We start from the raw sequence: 19,160 nt of genomic DNA, 5'->3' as shown, positions 1-19,160 counted from the left end.
TATGATTACCATTGCTTCTTCGTATTTCTAGAAACATCGTTTAAAAAACTCTGTTATTAGAATTATTTGTTTCCACAAAGTACTGCATGAAATGTGGAGCAATATGTGCTTAATACCGTCACAGCCTGCTTAGTATTCAGCTGAATAATTCATGATAACTTCTCCTCCAATCGTTTACGACTTGTGGTATCCCAGCGATAAGCGTCAAATGGCATATTAATAATATTAGGCCGCACTTGAATCAACAAAAATTCGCACCTGCGAATCTTTATCAGGAATTGGACGTTTCAACAGCTGAGATAAAACGCTCTAATATTTTTTTTCAAAGATCACAGAAAGAAGGAAAGATGATGTTACTTCTGACGTTCCAAAGAATGTTTATGCTTTCGTTCAGAGCTTGAAAAGCTTTTGTGGGGCTTTGATTTCGGATTAATTAGCGTTTTCTCAAGATGGAGAGCAAGCAAGCGATGAGTTCTGCTGTTGCGACTCTGTTGGTTCTTGCCATGTTTAATATCTTACCGATAGGAGGGCAATTTGTATGTCCGTGGTGTGATAAGAGCATGCAAAATAGACTTTTGGACTGTGTGTATGCGGAATTGGTAAGTCGTCCTCAAATGATCACGTTGCCTCTTCAAGAAATTGATAACATTAAATGGACGATATCTTCAGCTTCTGATTCTATGATTGGTATACCTTATGCCGAAAAAAAGGTACAAATGGATGAGATATTCATGAAAACTATAGCAGATGCATTCAAACGGCACAATCAACAAAACAATCAAGTAATGATCAGTGTAGTTGCTGATTTAGCAGGGAGATGCTACAGTTCGGTAACAGGATATAACCATAATGTTGTAACTCAAGATATGAAAAGGATGATTATTGAAAACGTCAAACAAAATCCAACTCCCTTAGGAGAAGATTCGAAGCCTGTGTCGAATTCGGGGATGCCATATCCAGCAAACCAAAACAACTTCCAACCTTCTCAACCACAAATTCAACCACCTATAATTCCAGCAAATCCCGCTGCTCAAAGGGATACTAGTTATCAACCACCTGCAGCAAATAATTCTCCATTTCAAAATCAGCCTCCTGTGAACGGTAATGGATATAACAGCAATCCTTCTTTACAATCAAACTGGCCTTTGAAAAAAAGTGGACCTGTTAATCCTCCTGTGTCACAACCGGTAAACACTTTCAATAATCCTTCATTTGTGAATGATAGCCCTTTTAAGCCTACTGCTGCTCCACCATTAAACTCTTTCAACAATCCTTCAGCTGTGAATAATGCTCCTGTGCCTCCACCAACGAATCCATCCAATAATCCTCCTTTTGTTAATAATGGTGCTGGACCTTCCGGTAACTGGCCACCAAAGGACCAAAATCTATCCAATAATCCTCCTTTCGTTAATAATGGTGCTGGACCTTCCGGTAATTGGCCACCAAAGGACCAAAGGCAAGCAGGACTGGATTCTTCAATAAATCAGGCACCAGCTGATAGTTCACCAGCAAATGACAGAGAATCTCAGAGCAACAGAGATTCGCTGGATAATGCTCCTCTTACATCTACATCCTCTCCAAAAACTTCATCTCCATCTCAAGACTCAAAATCATCTAATGCGGATTCATTAGACAACTCAAATGTGACAACATTGTCACCGAATCCTGATGTATCTAATAAGAAAACAACTGAAACCGAAAAGTCAGGTGAGGAAGAACCCTGCGATGAGAAGTTTAAAATTGCTCTTAATGATAAATTAATAAACGACGAGAGATTTACTTCGTTTTTCGGGAAACTTCCGACCTCAACTACTAAACCTGCCGTACCCAGAATAATGAGTCGAGTTTTCAAAGAGTATGGAATAGAGCAGCATTACTCGGAATTTTCAACTTTCTGGAAGTTTGAATCCAAGACATTAAACAAAGAATCAAAAGCTGAAGACTGGGACGAAATAATTTCCAAAATCTGCAAGATAATATTTTCTAGAAATAATTTATTGGATAAGGATTGCGAAGAAACTGGTAGAAAAATTGCAGATTATATTCTAGATAAGTTGCCAGGAGATCCCCCGGCTTCAAGTGCAGAGAACCAGAATCAAAATGGTGGGAAGGACAAAACCTCAACTGAGTCAAACACAGATTCTTCTGTTCAGAATGCAAATCCTGCTTTAACTTCCACAACAATTGCTCCGTTGGAAAATAATTCTGACAATACTACAAATCCAGAAGACCTCACGTTTCCAGAATTGCGCTCAAGGCTAGGAAATATTTTCGACCGTGATGGATCGCCCAAAGAGAAAAGTGACGACGTACCTTTATATGAAATGCTAACTGCTTTTGAAACGCAGCATTACTTGCAGACATTACACGACGCTGCAGAAAGCTGCAAAACACCTTCTGGGTTTAACTTTAAAAAATTCCTTGGAACCATGACAAACGTTACTGACTTGATACAAAAGAATCATCCCGATTGGAGTCATGACAAGTGTGAAAAGGAGATGTATTCTGCAACAGTTGCGGTACTGACTAAAGAGCTCCAAGATGCTCTAAAATCCAACAACGATAATGCAAAAAGTAAATCCTCAACTAATCAATCTGATTCTGTCGAAGATTCAAGTGATTCGAACTCTGGTGCAAAACCTCCTGCATCAAGTGATCGTAACATATCTTCCGATGATTCAACCGATCCAAGTGCAGACAGTGATGATACAGGCAACGCTCCTCAACCGCAACAAGAATTTAGGAATCAAGGAAGCTATCCAAATGGACAAGGGTCAGTAAATACACCTCCATCTGGAAATCAACCTGGTTCAGGTAACTGGAATGCTGGATTAACACAGCCTTCAAATTCTGCTCCGGGTCCTGTAAACAGTAATTTTGCTAACAGAAATCCACCACTGCCAGCAAAGCAGCCTTACGAACCAAACTATGGTTCACAGGATAATGGAAACAAATTTTCACAGCCAATTACTCAAAATTATCCAGCATTTCCACCTGCCAACATGAATACTCAGCCATATCCTGGATCGCAAGCCCCGCCGTCAATTCCAAATCCAGGATTTCAACAATCTCCAAACTTTGCGCCTAATTCTGGTGTTAGGAATTCACATAATGGAAATTTCGGAAACAACCGGTTTCAGGAAGGAAATCGTGGTTTAAATAATGGGCCAACCAATCCTGCATTATTAAATGGTAATTCTCAAACTTTCCAGCCACAATCTAATTGGGATTATAATCGTGGTGTTCCTGCTACTGAACCTGTGGTTCAAAATCGTAATAACCAACAGCAGTTTAATCCTAATGATAACTCCAGATTTCCTGCTAGTAGACCAACTATTCCACAATGGCAATATTAAAAAAAAAAAAAAAAACCATTGTTTAAATAATGGAGTTTCGGAATCTAATTGTAACATTCAGCTCCTCAAATTTTGATGTAATCTTGCACAAATGAACACTGGACAGGTACTATTTTCGAACTATTGTTCTTAAGTTTTCTTTGACATGCTATTTATTGTCTGATTATAAAGATGATTAAATTTTAACTTCTTTATACCATATCTTAATTTAGTTTATTATTTGTAAAGAAATAAAGACTGTATGTAAACTTTCATTGATGAAAAATAAATATTTAGTAAATTAAGTTGGAATGCAAGTTACTCATAATCACTTTTGCAAAACGAATTTCTTTTTTTTTTTTTGAGTTTTATAAAGTAGAAAGTTCTGTATTAATTTTTTTCATTTAAGTTTAGATAGTTTATGTGACTGAATAAACAATGAAATCCTTTATGTAAACATGGAAGGGTTGTTCATATATTTCTTTTCATTATGATTTTTTTTTTAATTGCACAGTTTTTCTGTTAACTTATTATAATTTATATATTTAGCATTTTGTAATATTTATACTCTCCAGTTTTTGAAAATTATTCCCCTAGTTTGTTAAGTTGAATATCCAATATAATAAAACTGACACTTGGCTATTTTCTGCAATTTTTCCTTTATGACTAAATAATTTCCAGATATCCACTCCCATAAACGTAAAATTCAAAACAAAACCATCTTTAGAAAACTGTCGATGTTAAGTGAACGTTTAATTTTTATATTGTTTTAATAAAATTTTCGTTCTTAAAAAAAAAAAAAAAACTTTGGAAAAGGGAAAAACATTTTATCCCCCCCCCCCATTAAAAGTTATTTAGAGACAAGATCACTGTTCCCTTTCCAACCTTCAGGAGGGTTATTATGTCTTCTCGAACCAGTAATCATGCATGTGGTCATATAATTATATAAAGTAGTCAAAGTGCTATAAATATCAAACAATTGATATTACTAATATGATGGTAATAAAGCAACGATGTCTTAGTCTTGAGAAAATTTATAGTTTCGTCATGAAAATTTTATTTTGCTAAAAAAAAAAAAAAAAAAAAAAAAAAAAAAAAAAAAACGAATTTTTTAAATTATGATTAAAGTAAAAAGTTATCAACAACTCTGAATCTGAAATGTTTTTTTAGTGCAATTTGCAGTAAGCTCTTTTTAAAAATATATCTTAATATACAGTACACTCCCGATTATCCGCGGAATTGGGTGGCGCGGTCGCCGCGGATAACAAAAATCGCGGATAATCCGAAAAAAGCTAAAAACGGGTATAGCAAAAGAGAAAACAGTCATTCCAACTTTGAAAAATCGTTTTATGTACATTAAAACGTAAAATAAACAGCAGGAAATGTTTAACTAACGCTTAATATTTTAGTATATCACTCAAAACTAACCTAAAATTCATTTTGTTGATGAAAACAGAAAAGTGCTTTGTACTTACGAGAGACGTCAAGGATACACAGAAAAATTAATACATATGTACTGTTTTAATACTATAATGTATTATGTAATTACAAAAGCATAACTGTAAAACTGCACCTTTTTGAAGAAATCAGTCATTTGTGTTTGCTTCTTGCTTTGGAAGCATTTTCTCTTTGCTTGGAAGCAAACAAACAAACAAAAAATACTTAGTGCGACAGGCGCGGATATTCGGGAGTCTACTGTATATGTAATTTTCTAATTTAGTAAATTTTCTTTGTATTACAAGAATTTACACAATTGCACAGATTCATGTTTCTATTATCAAGGTACATTTTGTTAAATATATCATGATATGATGATTTAGAAGAACTTCTTCCATATATATATATATAGATATATATTTAAATGAAGTTTTTCAATTTTAAATTGCAAACACTGAACAATCTTCCGTTGCTTCTCTTAGAAATAGAAAAATTTCCATATAACTGTTACATCCTCATTTTTCTTTTTTTTTTCCTACTCAAATACTGATTCTGAGAATTGACATTATAACTTGAGTTCAACTCTTTAACTAATATATTATTCGCATGAATAATTATTACTTACCTTAAACTACAACTTCAAATTATAAATTGCGTCAAAATTTATATATTTAGAATGGATATCAAGAATTAAGGTTAAAAACTTTTTATAATTCAATGAAAATGGCTGACAGAATTGAGTTTCAACTATCAATTATATGGACACATTTTTCCAGTTCAGATTTTGAGATCAAAATATTTTTTACTCATGATAGTTCTATAATTTTTTCTTATAATTTACAAAAACGATGCACAATTGTGTAGCCATGAAAATAGAACCATTTTTAACTCCACCATTTTGAAATACTTCTCCTAAAACTAATATCTAATGATATATTTTTGAAAAATTTGCTATTGCATCATAAATAGATTCTTGGATAATGAATTTAAGTGATAACTTAACATTGCGTAGTAAACTATTCACATTTAAATGTGGATTTGGGTATTTTGCAATTACAGGCAGAGCAAATTACGAAACTTCTCTTTTAATAAAATGGCGAATTAATTCCTATTTTAATATATTTTCAACATTTTAATAAAATATTAACCTAAAATATATCATTAAGTTATTGAATATGCATTTGCTTTTTATTTTTTTTAACGAAAAATAAAAAGATGCATTAGTTTATTTTAAAAAAAGTCTGGTAGATTCCAGATAGCACAGCACAGCACAGACTTTTGTAAATTATTTTGGAAGTCGATGCTAACTTGTATAAATATTCTAATAAATAAGTGAATTTAATAACACTTTAACATGATCAATTATACTAGTTCAGTGTTAATGCTATTCTAATCTTTTATCATTCGTAGAATTTGTACTTTTTACAATCTTAGAAAAATAGTCTTTTAAGAGAACTTGCTTGCGTCCCTAGACACCTGCCTACTAGAAAACCTACCTATACGTAGGTGCATTAGTTTATTTTAAATCAAGCCGCCAAACATTTTAAAGATTTCAAATTATGTCCTAACGGCAAAATTGAGTTTTTTGCCTCGTTAGAAAATTTTTAGATTTATTATTGCAAATCTAAAAAAAATTTTTAAATCCATTTTATGTAGCCATTCTAAAATTGTGTGCTTTTGGCGATTTTTTAGATGTTGGCATGATTTATATCATGCTTGGCAAGAAACTGGACACTACTGTTAATTCATGGCTTCATAATTGCCCTTAGTTAAAAATTTAAAGAACAGAAACATATTGCAAGTTAAAATGTATTTCTAATAATTTTAATATAAACAAATGAAGTAGTATCTTTTTGAAACAATTTATTTACAAAATGTTTTCATCATCAAAAAATGCATTTATTTGTTGATCTCATATTTGTAATATTGCACATTTCATGATAAACGATTTTAAAGAGCATTTAAAAAAATAATTCTATGATAATTTGAAAACTAATTAAAAAGTTTACCACTTTTTAAAATTTCAAAATGCAATATTATACAAGATTTTTTTTAGAATATCATATTGCTTATACCAATTATGAAAGACAATATTTTTCACAGTTATCAAATCAAAATTGAGGAATATAACATTTTTTAAAATTCCTAATTAATAGTTAAATGACAGCAAAACCATATTTAATCACTGATTCAACTATCACCTAGAAAAAGGCCAGATACAGATAAATTTTTTTTTTAAAATTAATAATCTTTAATTTAAAAGCAAATTTTTGTGAAGAAAAAATCGATTGCATTTCTACTTTTTCAAATTATATTAATTCATTTTCAAAAACATATAATTTGATATTATTTATTTTTAGTTTAGTTTTAGAAAGAAAATGTAAAATAATTGCATCTTATTTTTCATTAACTAGTTGTGCATTTTTTTTTCTAAATTCAAAATGGATTTGATACAAAGCTTCTTTAATTTAGCAATATTTACAGACATAGAAAAATAGACAATGTAGTAACATTAAGAAAGAATCAACATTTTTTATAAATGTAACATTTCGAAAAATTCAGACCAATGACTAAATGAAAGATATTTATAAATTAGTTATTTCATAAAATACAAAACTATTTCATAAAGCAACAACTGAAATCTAGTATGAATGAGATAAATAAATAATCCCACATTAAAATTAATTAATGATGGCTAATTAGATTTAAAAATATAAGAATAAATTTATTCATGGGCAAGATAAAAAGACTTGCTCTCCAATCATAGTTAACAAAACAAAGATAGCAACATTAACAAAATAAAGATAGCAATAAATCGTCTTTTACAATCCACTAATGTAATTGGTTTCCATGAAATACAAATGTGGACCAATTTCCTCAGATGATCTTTCAGAAAGAATCAACATTTAAACTGAATCGGACTTCCACTTTAGGTATTCCAAATTTTGATAAATAAAGATGCCACTCCCTTTCATCATTAATTCTTTATTTTTTGCACTAGTTAAAATATATTTGTATTTTATGGTTTAAGTCATTGTAATTCTATTCCCACTTGATCTAAAATACTGGTTTTAACTGATTTCACCTGATAGTTTATAAAATATTTATTTTATGAAATCACCTGTTTCACAATTTAAAATAATATATCTAAATAGAATATAAAAAACAATACAAATATTAGAATATATATACATTTCATAAAAAACAATAGTTTGACATGGCTCAGAGTGGATTAAAATTTATAACATCTTAAACTATTTTCAAACATAATATTTGGACACTTAGTATTAATTACAGCATGTCATCGTCCAAATCAGCTATATCAAGCTCTTTATTCTTTCCTTTACCTCTTGACTTCGTTTTTCTCAGCGAATTTGCAACATTTTTATCAGAATTGGAATCAGAAAATGATGAAGAATCGGAGTCTACATGATACAAAGGGTATGTCTTGCGTATCTTATGAGGTAATGAAGATGAGAGATTCAAATTTTTTCCAGAAAAGTGTTTGAATTTCCTTTGAGAAGATATTGATGCACTGAGACTGGATGGTTGGAGATTCTTTGTCATGGATTTGCTCAACCTAGGCATTGTGGCAGTGAGTCTTTCAGTAACAAGTTCGGCAATTTTCAATTGAGATTCCACACTCATCTTTGGACTGTACTGTTCAAACGGACCACCAACTTTGATTTCATCAGATGAAGGTATTTCAAAACCTATTTCATTTTCCAAAAATTGGCACTGGGATGTTAAATAACCCTCTATTGTGGAGGAACATATGGTGTCTTCCAACTTCTTACAATCATTAATTTCGTATTCTGAAAATAAGTCATTGGCTTTTGTTAGCAAAGAATCAGCCAGTTGTTCCAGTTCTATAAGTAAGAAATCCACTGGCAGTACATAGTCATCTTTAGCTACAACATGAGGAGACGGTGGCTTAAAACAGCTAGTTAATTTTCGTTTTAAGACTTTTTTTGTGTCTTTCAATGTTATTTTTTCCCTCACAACTCTATGTCCAGAAGTTTTATTTTTGATCAATACTGATCTTAAAAAGGATAGCAATACAACATGAATTGCAACAATGAAAAATAATATAATGGTGGACAACACTTTATTTATGCTAGAATCACTATCAACAATTTCTGGTTTCTTGTAAAATCTAAATATGGAGCCCATCCCCTTTATGCAGTTTATCAAAGGATGAGATAGCTTATCAGTAACGCCTATAAAATGTCTTGTCATTAAATCACAAATGGATATCAACAGCATGAAAATGAAAAAGGTTGATAAAATGATTTTCCATGATTTGGTGATAATGTGTAGCAATCTTTTCAATCGAGGGCTGAAACACAAAATTCTAATTGAATGAATCAGGTGCAAGAAAATGAGAAACGATAACAACTGTTGAGTTAGAGTCTCGAAGTAAGCAATCATTGCTATGTTTAAATTGACATGAAAGTTTTTCTCTGCTAGAGTGGATAAAATATGTCTAAACTGTAGCATGTAAATTATATACACTGAAATGTACATTGTTGATACAACATTGAATAATGCAGAGAAACAATCCCAGCTTTTTATCAGCATTGAAAGTCCATATTTTAAAATACGCCAACACATATTTTTATAATTCACTAAAATAATAAGCATAAAAAGTAGATGCAAAGCAAAATTAGCATGGTATTGAAAACTGGTTGGCTCACTTAATGTTGCAAATAAAATTTCTTTTGAGAATAAAATATCAAACTCTGTAAGTTCAAATAATAAAGAGACAGAAATAAGCGTTGAAAAAGTTGGATTGAAAAGTAAAAACTCGATACTAACAGCTCCAGATGTGACATTAAACAAATGAGATAAAAATAAATCAATTTGATGTTGAGCTTCTTCAGGATTTTCCTGCAAAATCACCAATTTATCTTCTAAATTATATGCACCAAAATGTCCCTTCAATAAACGATGTTCATAATGATAAAATGTATTATTTGAACTCGTATTTTCAAGTGAATTGTATTTACATGTTGAAAATAAGCCATCGTGGCATGCATGACTTTTGAATAATCTAATAACTGTTCTTCCAACTACGCTGCAACCAGTTAAGACGGTTATGGCACAGTCTAAATTGGGATCAAAGCACTGACTTCTACCATAGAATCTATCAATAAAGTCAAACTCAAACCAGTCATATAGTTCTAAAGATGATTTAACGGGTGTAGCTGCAACAGACTGCCCATATTGTCTGAAAATAAAATTTGAATTTATTAGCGTCTTATAATCAATCAACCATATTTTGGTTATAAGTAAATAAAATAAAGGGGGAAAAAACCCTACCTGAAGAGGGAATTTAGAATTGAGGTTTTCTGTAAATATCGATTTCGAGTATCAATAGGTAGTAACAGAAGTAGTAACAAGACGAAAATTGCAACATATTGCCAAAAAGAACTAAAATAAAAAATATATTGTTAAATTTATAAATAAAACATTTACATATATAATAATTTCTACTAATAACAAGGATGAATGCATGTATGTTGGCACTCTACACAACAAACTTTTTAACCTAGGGGGACTATCAAATTTCACACATATATTTCTGCTGATGGTAATGTGCACTTTGAAGCAATATTTAAAAAAAAATTTATGAATTAAAAATTAAGCAAAACATGTTCAATTTGCCGTGATAACTACAGTACATAAAAAAAATTTTTTTGATCACTTTAAAATTTAAAAATTTATTTTTTCAATTATATCAATTTTTTTGCCTGTTTTTAATCAAATAAAAAATATTTTAAGCATATTTTAAAACAATATATTTAATCACTGAAGTCAACCTCAAATCGTTTTCAAAATTTGTTATCAATATTTCATCCTGACTTTTTCCATTGTTGATGATCAAGTTATGAGGCTTCAGCTTATTTTTCAATTCCTACTATTAGCTCACACTCTCTCTCTGTATATCTTGTTCAGATTTTCAGTCGCTAATAAAATACTTTTTTTTCATCCACTCAAGTTCAAATACATTTTTTTAAACTTGTAGTGGATGACACTTGATGTTAATACAGTTTTTTTCAAATATTAATTAATTAATTAAATTTGTCCAGCAATTTCTATTTGGTGCCAAATCCGTCGCCATGTCGCTAAGTTTGCCACCAAGCTTCATTTTGCCACTTAATATTGTAATTCTGTTACATGTATATACATATTTATAGTAATTGCAATTATGTAATAAAAATTTTTTTGTTGACTTAAGTAGGAATTGACTTAATTTTTTTTATATATATATTACTTGTTCCGAGTAAGATCTCAGCATAAGACAGGTTGTTTAAAATTTGAGCTTTTGTTGCATTTATGATCAAGATTTAAATTCAGAAGTAAGGTGAACAAAGGTGAAATATTTTTTTAAGTCCGTTTTTAAGCATTCCTATTCTTTTCTGCGACGTAATTGGATGTATAAAAATATCAATAGGAAATCAGAGAAATGCATAGAACAAGGAACAGAACAGTGCAAGGCTTCGAGAATAGTTATCTATCAAAATTTGAAGTAAAAATTATTTTTCAATGGATATTTTGTCAAATTACACAAAATATTTGATTGAAATAATCAGCACCCATTAATCTCAGTGAATCAATTGGTTCAATGGAAGTTCTTATATTTTTAGGTAAAACAAACCACAAACAAGTATTTCATTAAAAAAATGATAGATCTTGGTTTTTATAAAAAGACTTAATAAATTAAAGAAAATTGAAATATCTGTCTCTGTGAATATTTTAATAAAAAAAATGGATTCACAGATTTTTAATATAAAAACATGAGGTTTTAAAAAGTGTTAATACACATTGAAGAAAAAACATTTTAAAGTAATCTTGTTCAGGCAAATTATACAGCAAAAATACCAAGAAAATTGCACACACCTTTGCAAATTAAAAATATATTTTTCTTTCATTGCATATAGTCTAAACTGCTCCAATATCTGCTCTTTTGGTGGACGCAAATATTTCTTAAAATACTCAATCCTTTTGTAACTGGGTTCCATTTTATTGATTTCATTTGAATCCGTTTCTTGTAAAGGTTGCTCATCAGAAGCTAATTGCCTTTGTACTTTGTATCCCAAATATCTTTTTATAGAAACAATGATGGTCATCAATAAAATCTGAAATAAAAAGAGAAGCACAGTTCATACAACTTTTAAGGAATTGGCACAAACCGACACACACATATAAAACTGAAAGCTTATTAAATAACTTTCATTTCAAAAAAGTAATTTCAGTGCTTAACAGAGAAAAAAATAATAGACATATAAAAATTAACTATTTATCAGAAAAAAATTAAATAAATAATACATTCACTGCATATGTTGAATATTAATTACTTAGACAGGCATTTAATTAAAAAAAAATCTTTCATAGAATTTTGAACTGTTGGTTATCTAGTCTGAAAATATTAAATGCACCATTAAGAATTGAATTAAGCTCACTGAATGTCTTTCCATCGGTATTTAGATGAACAAAACAGGTTTAGTAACAAAGTTTTCCAATGGTATTATTTTAACCTTAAAAAAAGAGGAATAACTTCTTCCCCATCGTCATCATTTAAATTAGTACAAAAGAATTTGTTTTCTATTAATTTTGAATAATTTCGATATTTATTGAATGCATGAATAATGTCTAAGGCAAAGACAGAGATTATTTCACATCCTTGTGTTATAAAATGAAAAAATATAAAAAGAACTTTGCTGCACTTCTAAAAGGAAAAATAATATCAGAATATGATAAAAAACAATATTATTTGAAACAGTATATTTAGCTTACCAGTGAAGGAATAATAATCATAAAAGAACATAATTGACTTAGGAATGTATACTTCATCCAAAAAGTGCATTTTGTGAATGAAAAGCTGTAAAAGAAAAAAGTGAATAGATTAAAAAATCATTTCAAACATGTGCATTTAAAAATTAAAATAATCATATTTATGCAAAATTATTTAATATAAATATTTAAAATCAATTCGTCTTAAAACATATGTGATTCTCTGCATTTTCCAATTTCCATCTGATAATTTTATTATCTACATAAAATTAAAAATTAGAAAGAAGCAGTGAATAATGATAATCGTTTGAGGCAATGCCCTCGAGGATGTCTTTAGAGCCTTTATTTCATTTTTCAGACCTAAATATATTGGGGGGGAGAGAAGAGCAAAATAATAGCATGTTCCAAGAAAAATTTATATTAATTAATCCCCCAGATAATTAGTTGACATAAAAGTTAATTTAAAATAATCTTTTACAAAATTATCATTTATTTTTAAATTAATTTCTACAAATATAAAACATGCTAATCATCAAAATTTTGCTTTCAGATTTTAATAAATCTCCGTATTTTAGATATTTAATAAAAACACTTTTATTATATTTATATCCAAAGGTCTGTCTTCCAATGAACATGATAGCTCAAAAATGCAAAGGGTTTGCATATGAAATTTGTTATAGTACTTTTAATCTAAAATTGCTTATTTTTGTAGAATCAACAAAATCTAACCATGGGAAGTGTGCTGTATATGAGCACAAAAACTAAAAGAAATTGAGAAAAGCTATGAAATTTAGCATTTGGTTTTTGTTATTTGAATTGTAGATGTATTTAAAATTTTAGACATAATCCTTTAGATTGATTATCTATTAATCAATACATAGAGATATATTTTTGAACAAATGAAATTGGATATTCAGTCTTGTGACAAAACAGGTAATAATGCAAGAAATTTTAGACTCAATTGGTCGAAAGGAAAATGTCCAATCATATTTGCTCAATTTTCTATAGAAATTGTATCGTAGGATATGATGTGCTTTTTGCACCATCCTGGCATGTGATTCCCCTGACAGCTTTGTGCTTTATCTGTAATTCATTGAAGAGATACAGATTTGTAGAAGGATAAATGAACAAAACCTTTAATTGTATTATATAAGGAAGTCGAAAGCAAAACATGGTATGAAAAACAAAATATGGTATAAAATATGTTGCGAAAATAAATAAATAAAAAAATCCCAATAAATATGCCATGGGATTCATTGCTAGAATTTTGGTCAAGCCAGAAGTTTCCTAATGGAATTTCCTAAGAATATTTCTGATGATTTAAAATTATATGTAGTTGCAAACATAAGAGAAACTAGAAAGAAAATCCCACCAGAATTCCCTTTGGCATAGCTGATGTATCCAGTTTAAGAAGCATGTTTTTTTAATGTGAAGTATACTTTAGGAAGTCAACAATGAGCAAAAAGAAAATTCTAAATAGTGCTTAAAAGCCAAAAGTTTCAACATCAAATGTAAATAAAATGAATATATTTTGAGCAAATATTTTGCAGTTTAAAAAAGAAACATATCATGATTATTAATTTACCTTGATATTTTGATAGCAGTCATGGTACCAGCCAATAATATGTTTGATGTGAGTAAAACCCATGCAACATAGTAAAATGAAGAATGTAAGAAAGGTATATGAAGGTATAAATTTAAACCATGACTTAATACAGCATCATTCCGGATAAAGTTGGTGATCTCTAGCCCTGGGAAGAAAGACAAAAGAAATAATGCTTTAAATTTGTCATATAGTTAGTTCTCATTCATTTAGCAAAATTGAAATAAAAAAAAGTACCTTAAATAATTTATTATAAATAACATAACTGTGTTAATAACTTTGATGTTTATTGGAAATACGATATTTAGAGTGCCTACATAAAAAGAAGTTTTCCTTGCTGCACGTTTGAATTTTAGACAGAATAAACAATAAAATATTCTTCAATTCATTTATAATTTTTCCAAAGAGTTTCAAGTGTTTAAAAGCTTCAGGATAACTCAGGGCATTTATTTTCATTTGATAAGAATCCTTAATACTTTGTTGACTAATTAGGTTTTGGGTACAATTCAGAAAAAAAAACCAATAATACACTTAAATAATTTGTCTTGACCAAGGCAATCTTTATGAAGAAGTAAAATATCATATGATTCTCTCAGTCAAAAAGAGCTAGGCATCAAAAAATGCAATAAAACATTTTAGTCAATACTGATAACATATTTGCAAATATTTATATTTTATGAAAGAATCTGAAATTTACTTGAACATTTACAGTAATTTTTCTTTTTACCTAACAAATTCCTTATTTTTAATCCTTTGATTAAGGTAGAAAATTAAAATTAGATGTCAATGCTATGCTTAAATTCGTTTTAATTTTAAGGAAACTTCAGAGAGAGTTAGATTTAGATTTTAAACTTTTATTCCATATTTATTTTAAATTTGAAATTGAAAAAGTTTGTTTCAATTTGAAAAACCTAATAAAATAATTTGAGACACAATATCCTAATTACTGTACTTAAACTGGTGAAGATCTTTGGGTTTATTAATAATATGTTCTTTCCAATAAATAAATAAAAGATGCTTAATTCCCTTTAAAATTTCTCTAACAATTCCACTTTTATTTGGGAAAATAAATACTTATTAAAATATAAAACATGCTAAAATAAATTTCATTAAAAGTAAATTAATTTTTTAAATTGTCAACGAAGTTAACAGAAAAACAAATCTATGATTTTATAAATATTCTGATAACTTTTTTTTCTCTTCAAGTGTTTGCACTCTTTTAGTTACAAGTATCAGTTAAAGCTTTTAAAATGTTAAAAAAAAAAATCCTTAAATTATAGCTCAAGAGTAATAAAAATTTTAAAATACTCTTGGTTTGAAATTTAGAAATATGCATGGAATAAGAAATTTTCTTTTACTCTTTCATGCAAAAGAATTTCATTTTTTCCATCTTTTCCTTATTTCCTGATACAAGGCAAGGTGCTTTCTCATTCTATATGAGATACCACATCATATTAGATATGTTTATTTTGAATGATTAAAAGACATAATACAGTCATATTTATTATAAAACAGGAATTTATCCTTATTATTTATTTTATCCTATTATTAGGAATTTATCTTTATTAATTATTTTCCATTTTGCACTTTTCCCATTTAGCAAATATATTTGTCTGCATGAAATCAATAGGCAATTCATCTTTGTTAGTTACAGTCACAATAAGTTTAATATTCTCAGATAAATGTTTTAATATTAAACAAAATATTAAGTTCAATTAATTATATCTCCAGAGATTTTTCTTGTGCATGCCTTTGTGGAGGGAAAAAAAATTCCTTTCATAATTTGGCCATTTTTTAAAGGATAATTATTATACCCAGAAAATCAAGACAATTTCTTCTACTTAATTCAGAAAATTCTCTGAGGATGAAGAATAAATCTCCAATACACACTATGATCCTTCTTAATACTTAAAATTTTTTTGTGAAAGATTGATAAGAATGATTTTGGAAATAATAATAATAATAATAAATAAATAAATAATAATAATCTCACTGTCTCTAGAATTTTCAGATGAAAGTGAAACAGAATCATTCGACTGGTTTGAATCATCTTCATTATGCTCTAAATCTTCTAGCATTATTTCTTCTGGTATCAGTACAGAATCAGATTTTTCAGTGGATATTTGCTGCCTTCCAGACATAACATCCGATTTAATTAAATCATGTTTCTTCCTCACCCAGTTTTCAAATGCTTGCCAAGTAGATAAAGTTTTCTGAAGAGGTGAAACAGGATCGCTGCAATTTAATATAATAAAAGGCATTAATTATGTTTAATCCAAATAACAGTTCTACAGCTAATTGTAATTATTTGACAAATATGATTTTTTTTCAGTAAATTTCATTTTCATTAATGTCAAAGTAAGTAACAGTTCAATGCATTTGCAAAGAAATTTAAATCTTTCTTTATTATATAATGAAATGTTTAAAAAAACAGCCAGTTTTAAAGGAAAAATTATAATAAAAACTGGGACAAGGTAAATACTGTAATTCAATTCAAAGTTATAAAGTTAGAATAACTTATTTATTCTACTGAAAACAACAACAACAAAAATTATTAATATTTACGGCTTCAAAATTAATATTATTGTTCATATTGAACTCTTTAATGGCCCTTGTATAATAACATATGTGCCCCCATCTCCCATCAAAACTAGATATTTTTTACTGATTTTTATATAATATATAGTTTATATTTATATATAATATCTAGTAGTTTTTTTAAATAACTGTAATAATAAAATAAAATAAAATTACAAAGCATTAATTTGCGAATAAAATTTAACGAAATAAAAAATATTTATTTTTGGGAGTTTAGGAAAAATATTCATTATTTAAAGGCCTAAGTAGGGCTTAATATAGTCTACATTTTCATCTTGCTTTTTACTCATACACTGTCATTTAATTTATTTGCAGTTAATGTTGTTATACTTTTATATTATCAAACTTTTTAGGTCCAATCTGACATATTCACACATACAAAGAAAAAATTATTTAATCTGATCATACATAATTTAATGTTAACAATTTTGAAATCAAGAATTGACCAATGCTTTATTTTCAATCTACATTTGTAAAATTTCCTGTTCTACTTATAAGGAAGCATTTGGAAGTCATTTTCCACATGGTATGGGGTTCTTATCCTGTCGATACTGATTTGTTCACTTGTAGCAGGGTGGTCTACTGTATACAAGAAGAAGGGCATGGGGTTCACATCTTTTTTGTCAAGACAGGAATGTTCCTGGGTGAGTTTAAATTGGAATTCTTTTATATGTTATTTTTTGAAATAAATTATAGTCTGATATGTTTTTCCCCCTCGGTATAGTAAAAATATTGTGGATTTTAACCACTTCTTCTCTTATCAATTAGTTATAAATAAAAAAAAGAATTCTTAAGCATCGATATGATTATGCTAAATTTATAAACATTTAAGGTTGCAAGCGGAAAATTTTTAACAAAATGTGATTAAATCCATAAGATCTTATTTAATTGGCTTAATTTGTTAACAAAACAAAAAATAAATAAACAAGTAAAAATTGATAAAAATCTATATTTTTTAAGCCTACATCGACCAAATGAAATTAACAAAAAATTCACATACTTAATACTCATTGATGATACTGAGGTAGGAAACTCATCTTTTCCCTCAGTAGAAAAGCTCTCTTCCATAAGTTCAGGGATGGACATAATGCTGCTTTCTTCAAAACTACTATAAAAACTATCACTCTCGCCCAATGAACTAGCAGATCTGTCAGATGAATGACTCGAATTGGACCGTTTTTGTCGCAGCCAACAATACAAATGATGCAGGGATAGGAAACAAAATACCTTGTTGAATTTTGGATCTACATTTACAGATGGCATTTTTGAGAATCGGAAGAGAAGTGTGAGTATAATTTGGGGCAATGTTGCAGCTGCTGATACTGACAGGCAAAGAGGGAAAGTACTTTCAGAAATATGTGGTAAAACATTTTCCTGCACAGGTTGCTAGAAAAAAAAAAATGTTAATATTATAAAGTAATGTTATTGCCATAAGATTTCATAAAATGCATACTTAAGTGGAGGAAAACAACTATTAATTAAAAAAATTCTTTGCTAACAAAATGCTTACTCTTTAATTTGAAGCTGCATTAATAAATCAATTAGTAAAATAAAATATTGTGCCATTGTGCCTATCATTTTTACTTTCTTGTAAACGTAGCAGAGAGAAAGTATAGTAATCGTAAAAAAATTTGAACTCAAGATTTTGACAATCCCCATGTTTTAGATATTAGAGTTTCAGTACTGCCAAAAATAATGTGCAATTTGAAGATCAATTATCCAGATAGTAAGAATTTTGATGGCATTAATATATTATAGGATTGTGTTTCCTTGGGACGACTTAGGTACACAATAAATAGAGTAGGTGTAAGGTATTGATATATCACAGCTTTAATGTCTTTAATAATTTGATGCTTAAAAATTTTTTGTGGAAGGAAGCATGAAAATTAAACAAGGAATAAGCAATTTAACTGAAATTAAATGCAACCAATATTTTTGATGAATCATTGATAGCCAAAGAGATAAGTAAATTAGTATAGAGTTAGCAAAACTTATTTTTCAAACATCAACAATTATTTTACAATATTTATAAATAGTTTTTTTAATTACTATATGACTATAAACAGAGATTACATATAGAATAGAATTAACATAAATAATGCCACCTTAAACTGTGCATTAAAAAGAAACATTCTGAGGTTAAAAAAGAGTTTTAAGAGTTTTACTGTCTTTCAGATTCTTCAACATTTTAAATTTAATTGGCTGCATATTGTTATGCTATTTGATTCTTCATTTTATATATTCTGGCCTTGTGAGTCATAAAAAAATAATTTTGTTGATGCTAGGACAGATTCTCACCTCCCTAAATGAAAAGGCATCATGAATTGAATAAAGATTGTATATAATGTTTGTTTAAAGTACATATATTTTGAAGAACTATAAAATTCATT

General features: G+C 28.9%; 1 protein-coding gene across 1 annotated transcript in view; it reads right to left on the bottom strand.

Annotated features, from left to right (window-relative positions):
- Window positions 1–7,242: 7,242 nt before the first annotated feature.
- The window catches only part of LOC129987514 (uncharacterized), a 501,789-nt gene continuing 489,871 nt past the window's right edge, over window positions 7,243–19,160 (bottom strand). Inside the window, exons 43-49 of the mRNA XM_056095487.1 lie at window positions 17,771–18,156; window positions 16,166–16,407; window positions 14,155–14,320; window positions 12,573–12,657; window positions 11,676–11,914; window positions 10,095–10,205; window positions 7,243–10,002 (exon numbers count right to left, since the gene is read on the bottom strand). Coding sequence (XP_055951462.1) covers window positions 8,064–10,002; window positions 10,095–10,205; window positions 11,676–11,914; window positions 12,573–12,657; window positions 14,155–14,320; window positions 16,166–16,407; window positions 17,771–18,156 — 3,168 coding nt within the window. The 3' untranslated portion in view covers window positions 7,243–8,063. The remainder of the gene's footprint in view (window positions 10,003–10,094; window positions 10,206–11,675; window positions 11,915–12,572; window positions 12,658–14,154; window positions 14,321–16,165; window positions 16,408–17,770; window positions 18,157–19,160) is intronic.

Source organism: Argiope bruennichi, chromosome 10, assembly GCF_947563725.1.
Source record: "Argiope bruennichi chromosome 10, qqArgBrue1.1, whole genome shotgun sequence".
Taxonomy (NCBI): Eukaryota; Metazoa; Arthropoda; class Arachnida; order Araneae; family Araneidae; genus Argiope; species Argiope bruennichi.
Note: the sequence above shows the minus strand (reverse complement) of the source record. Positions and strands in the feature narration are given on the sequence as shown.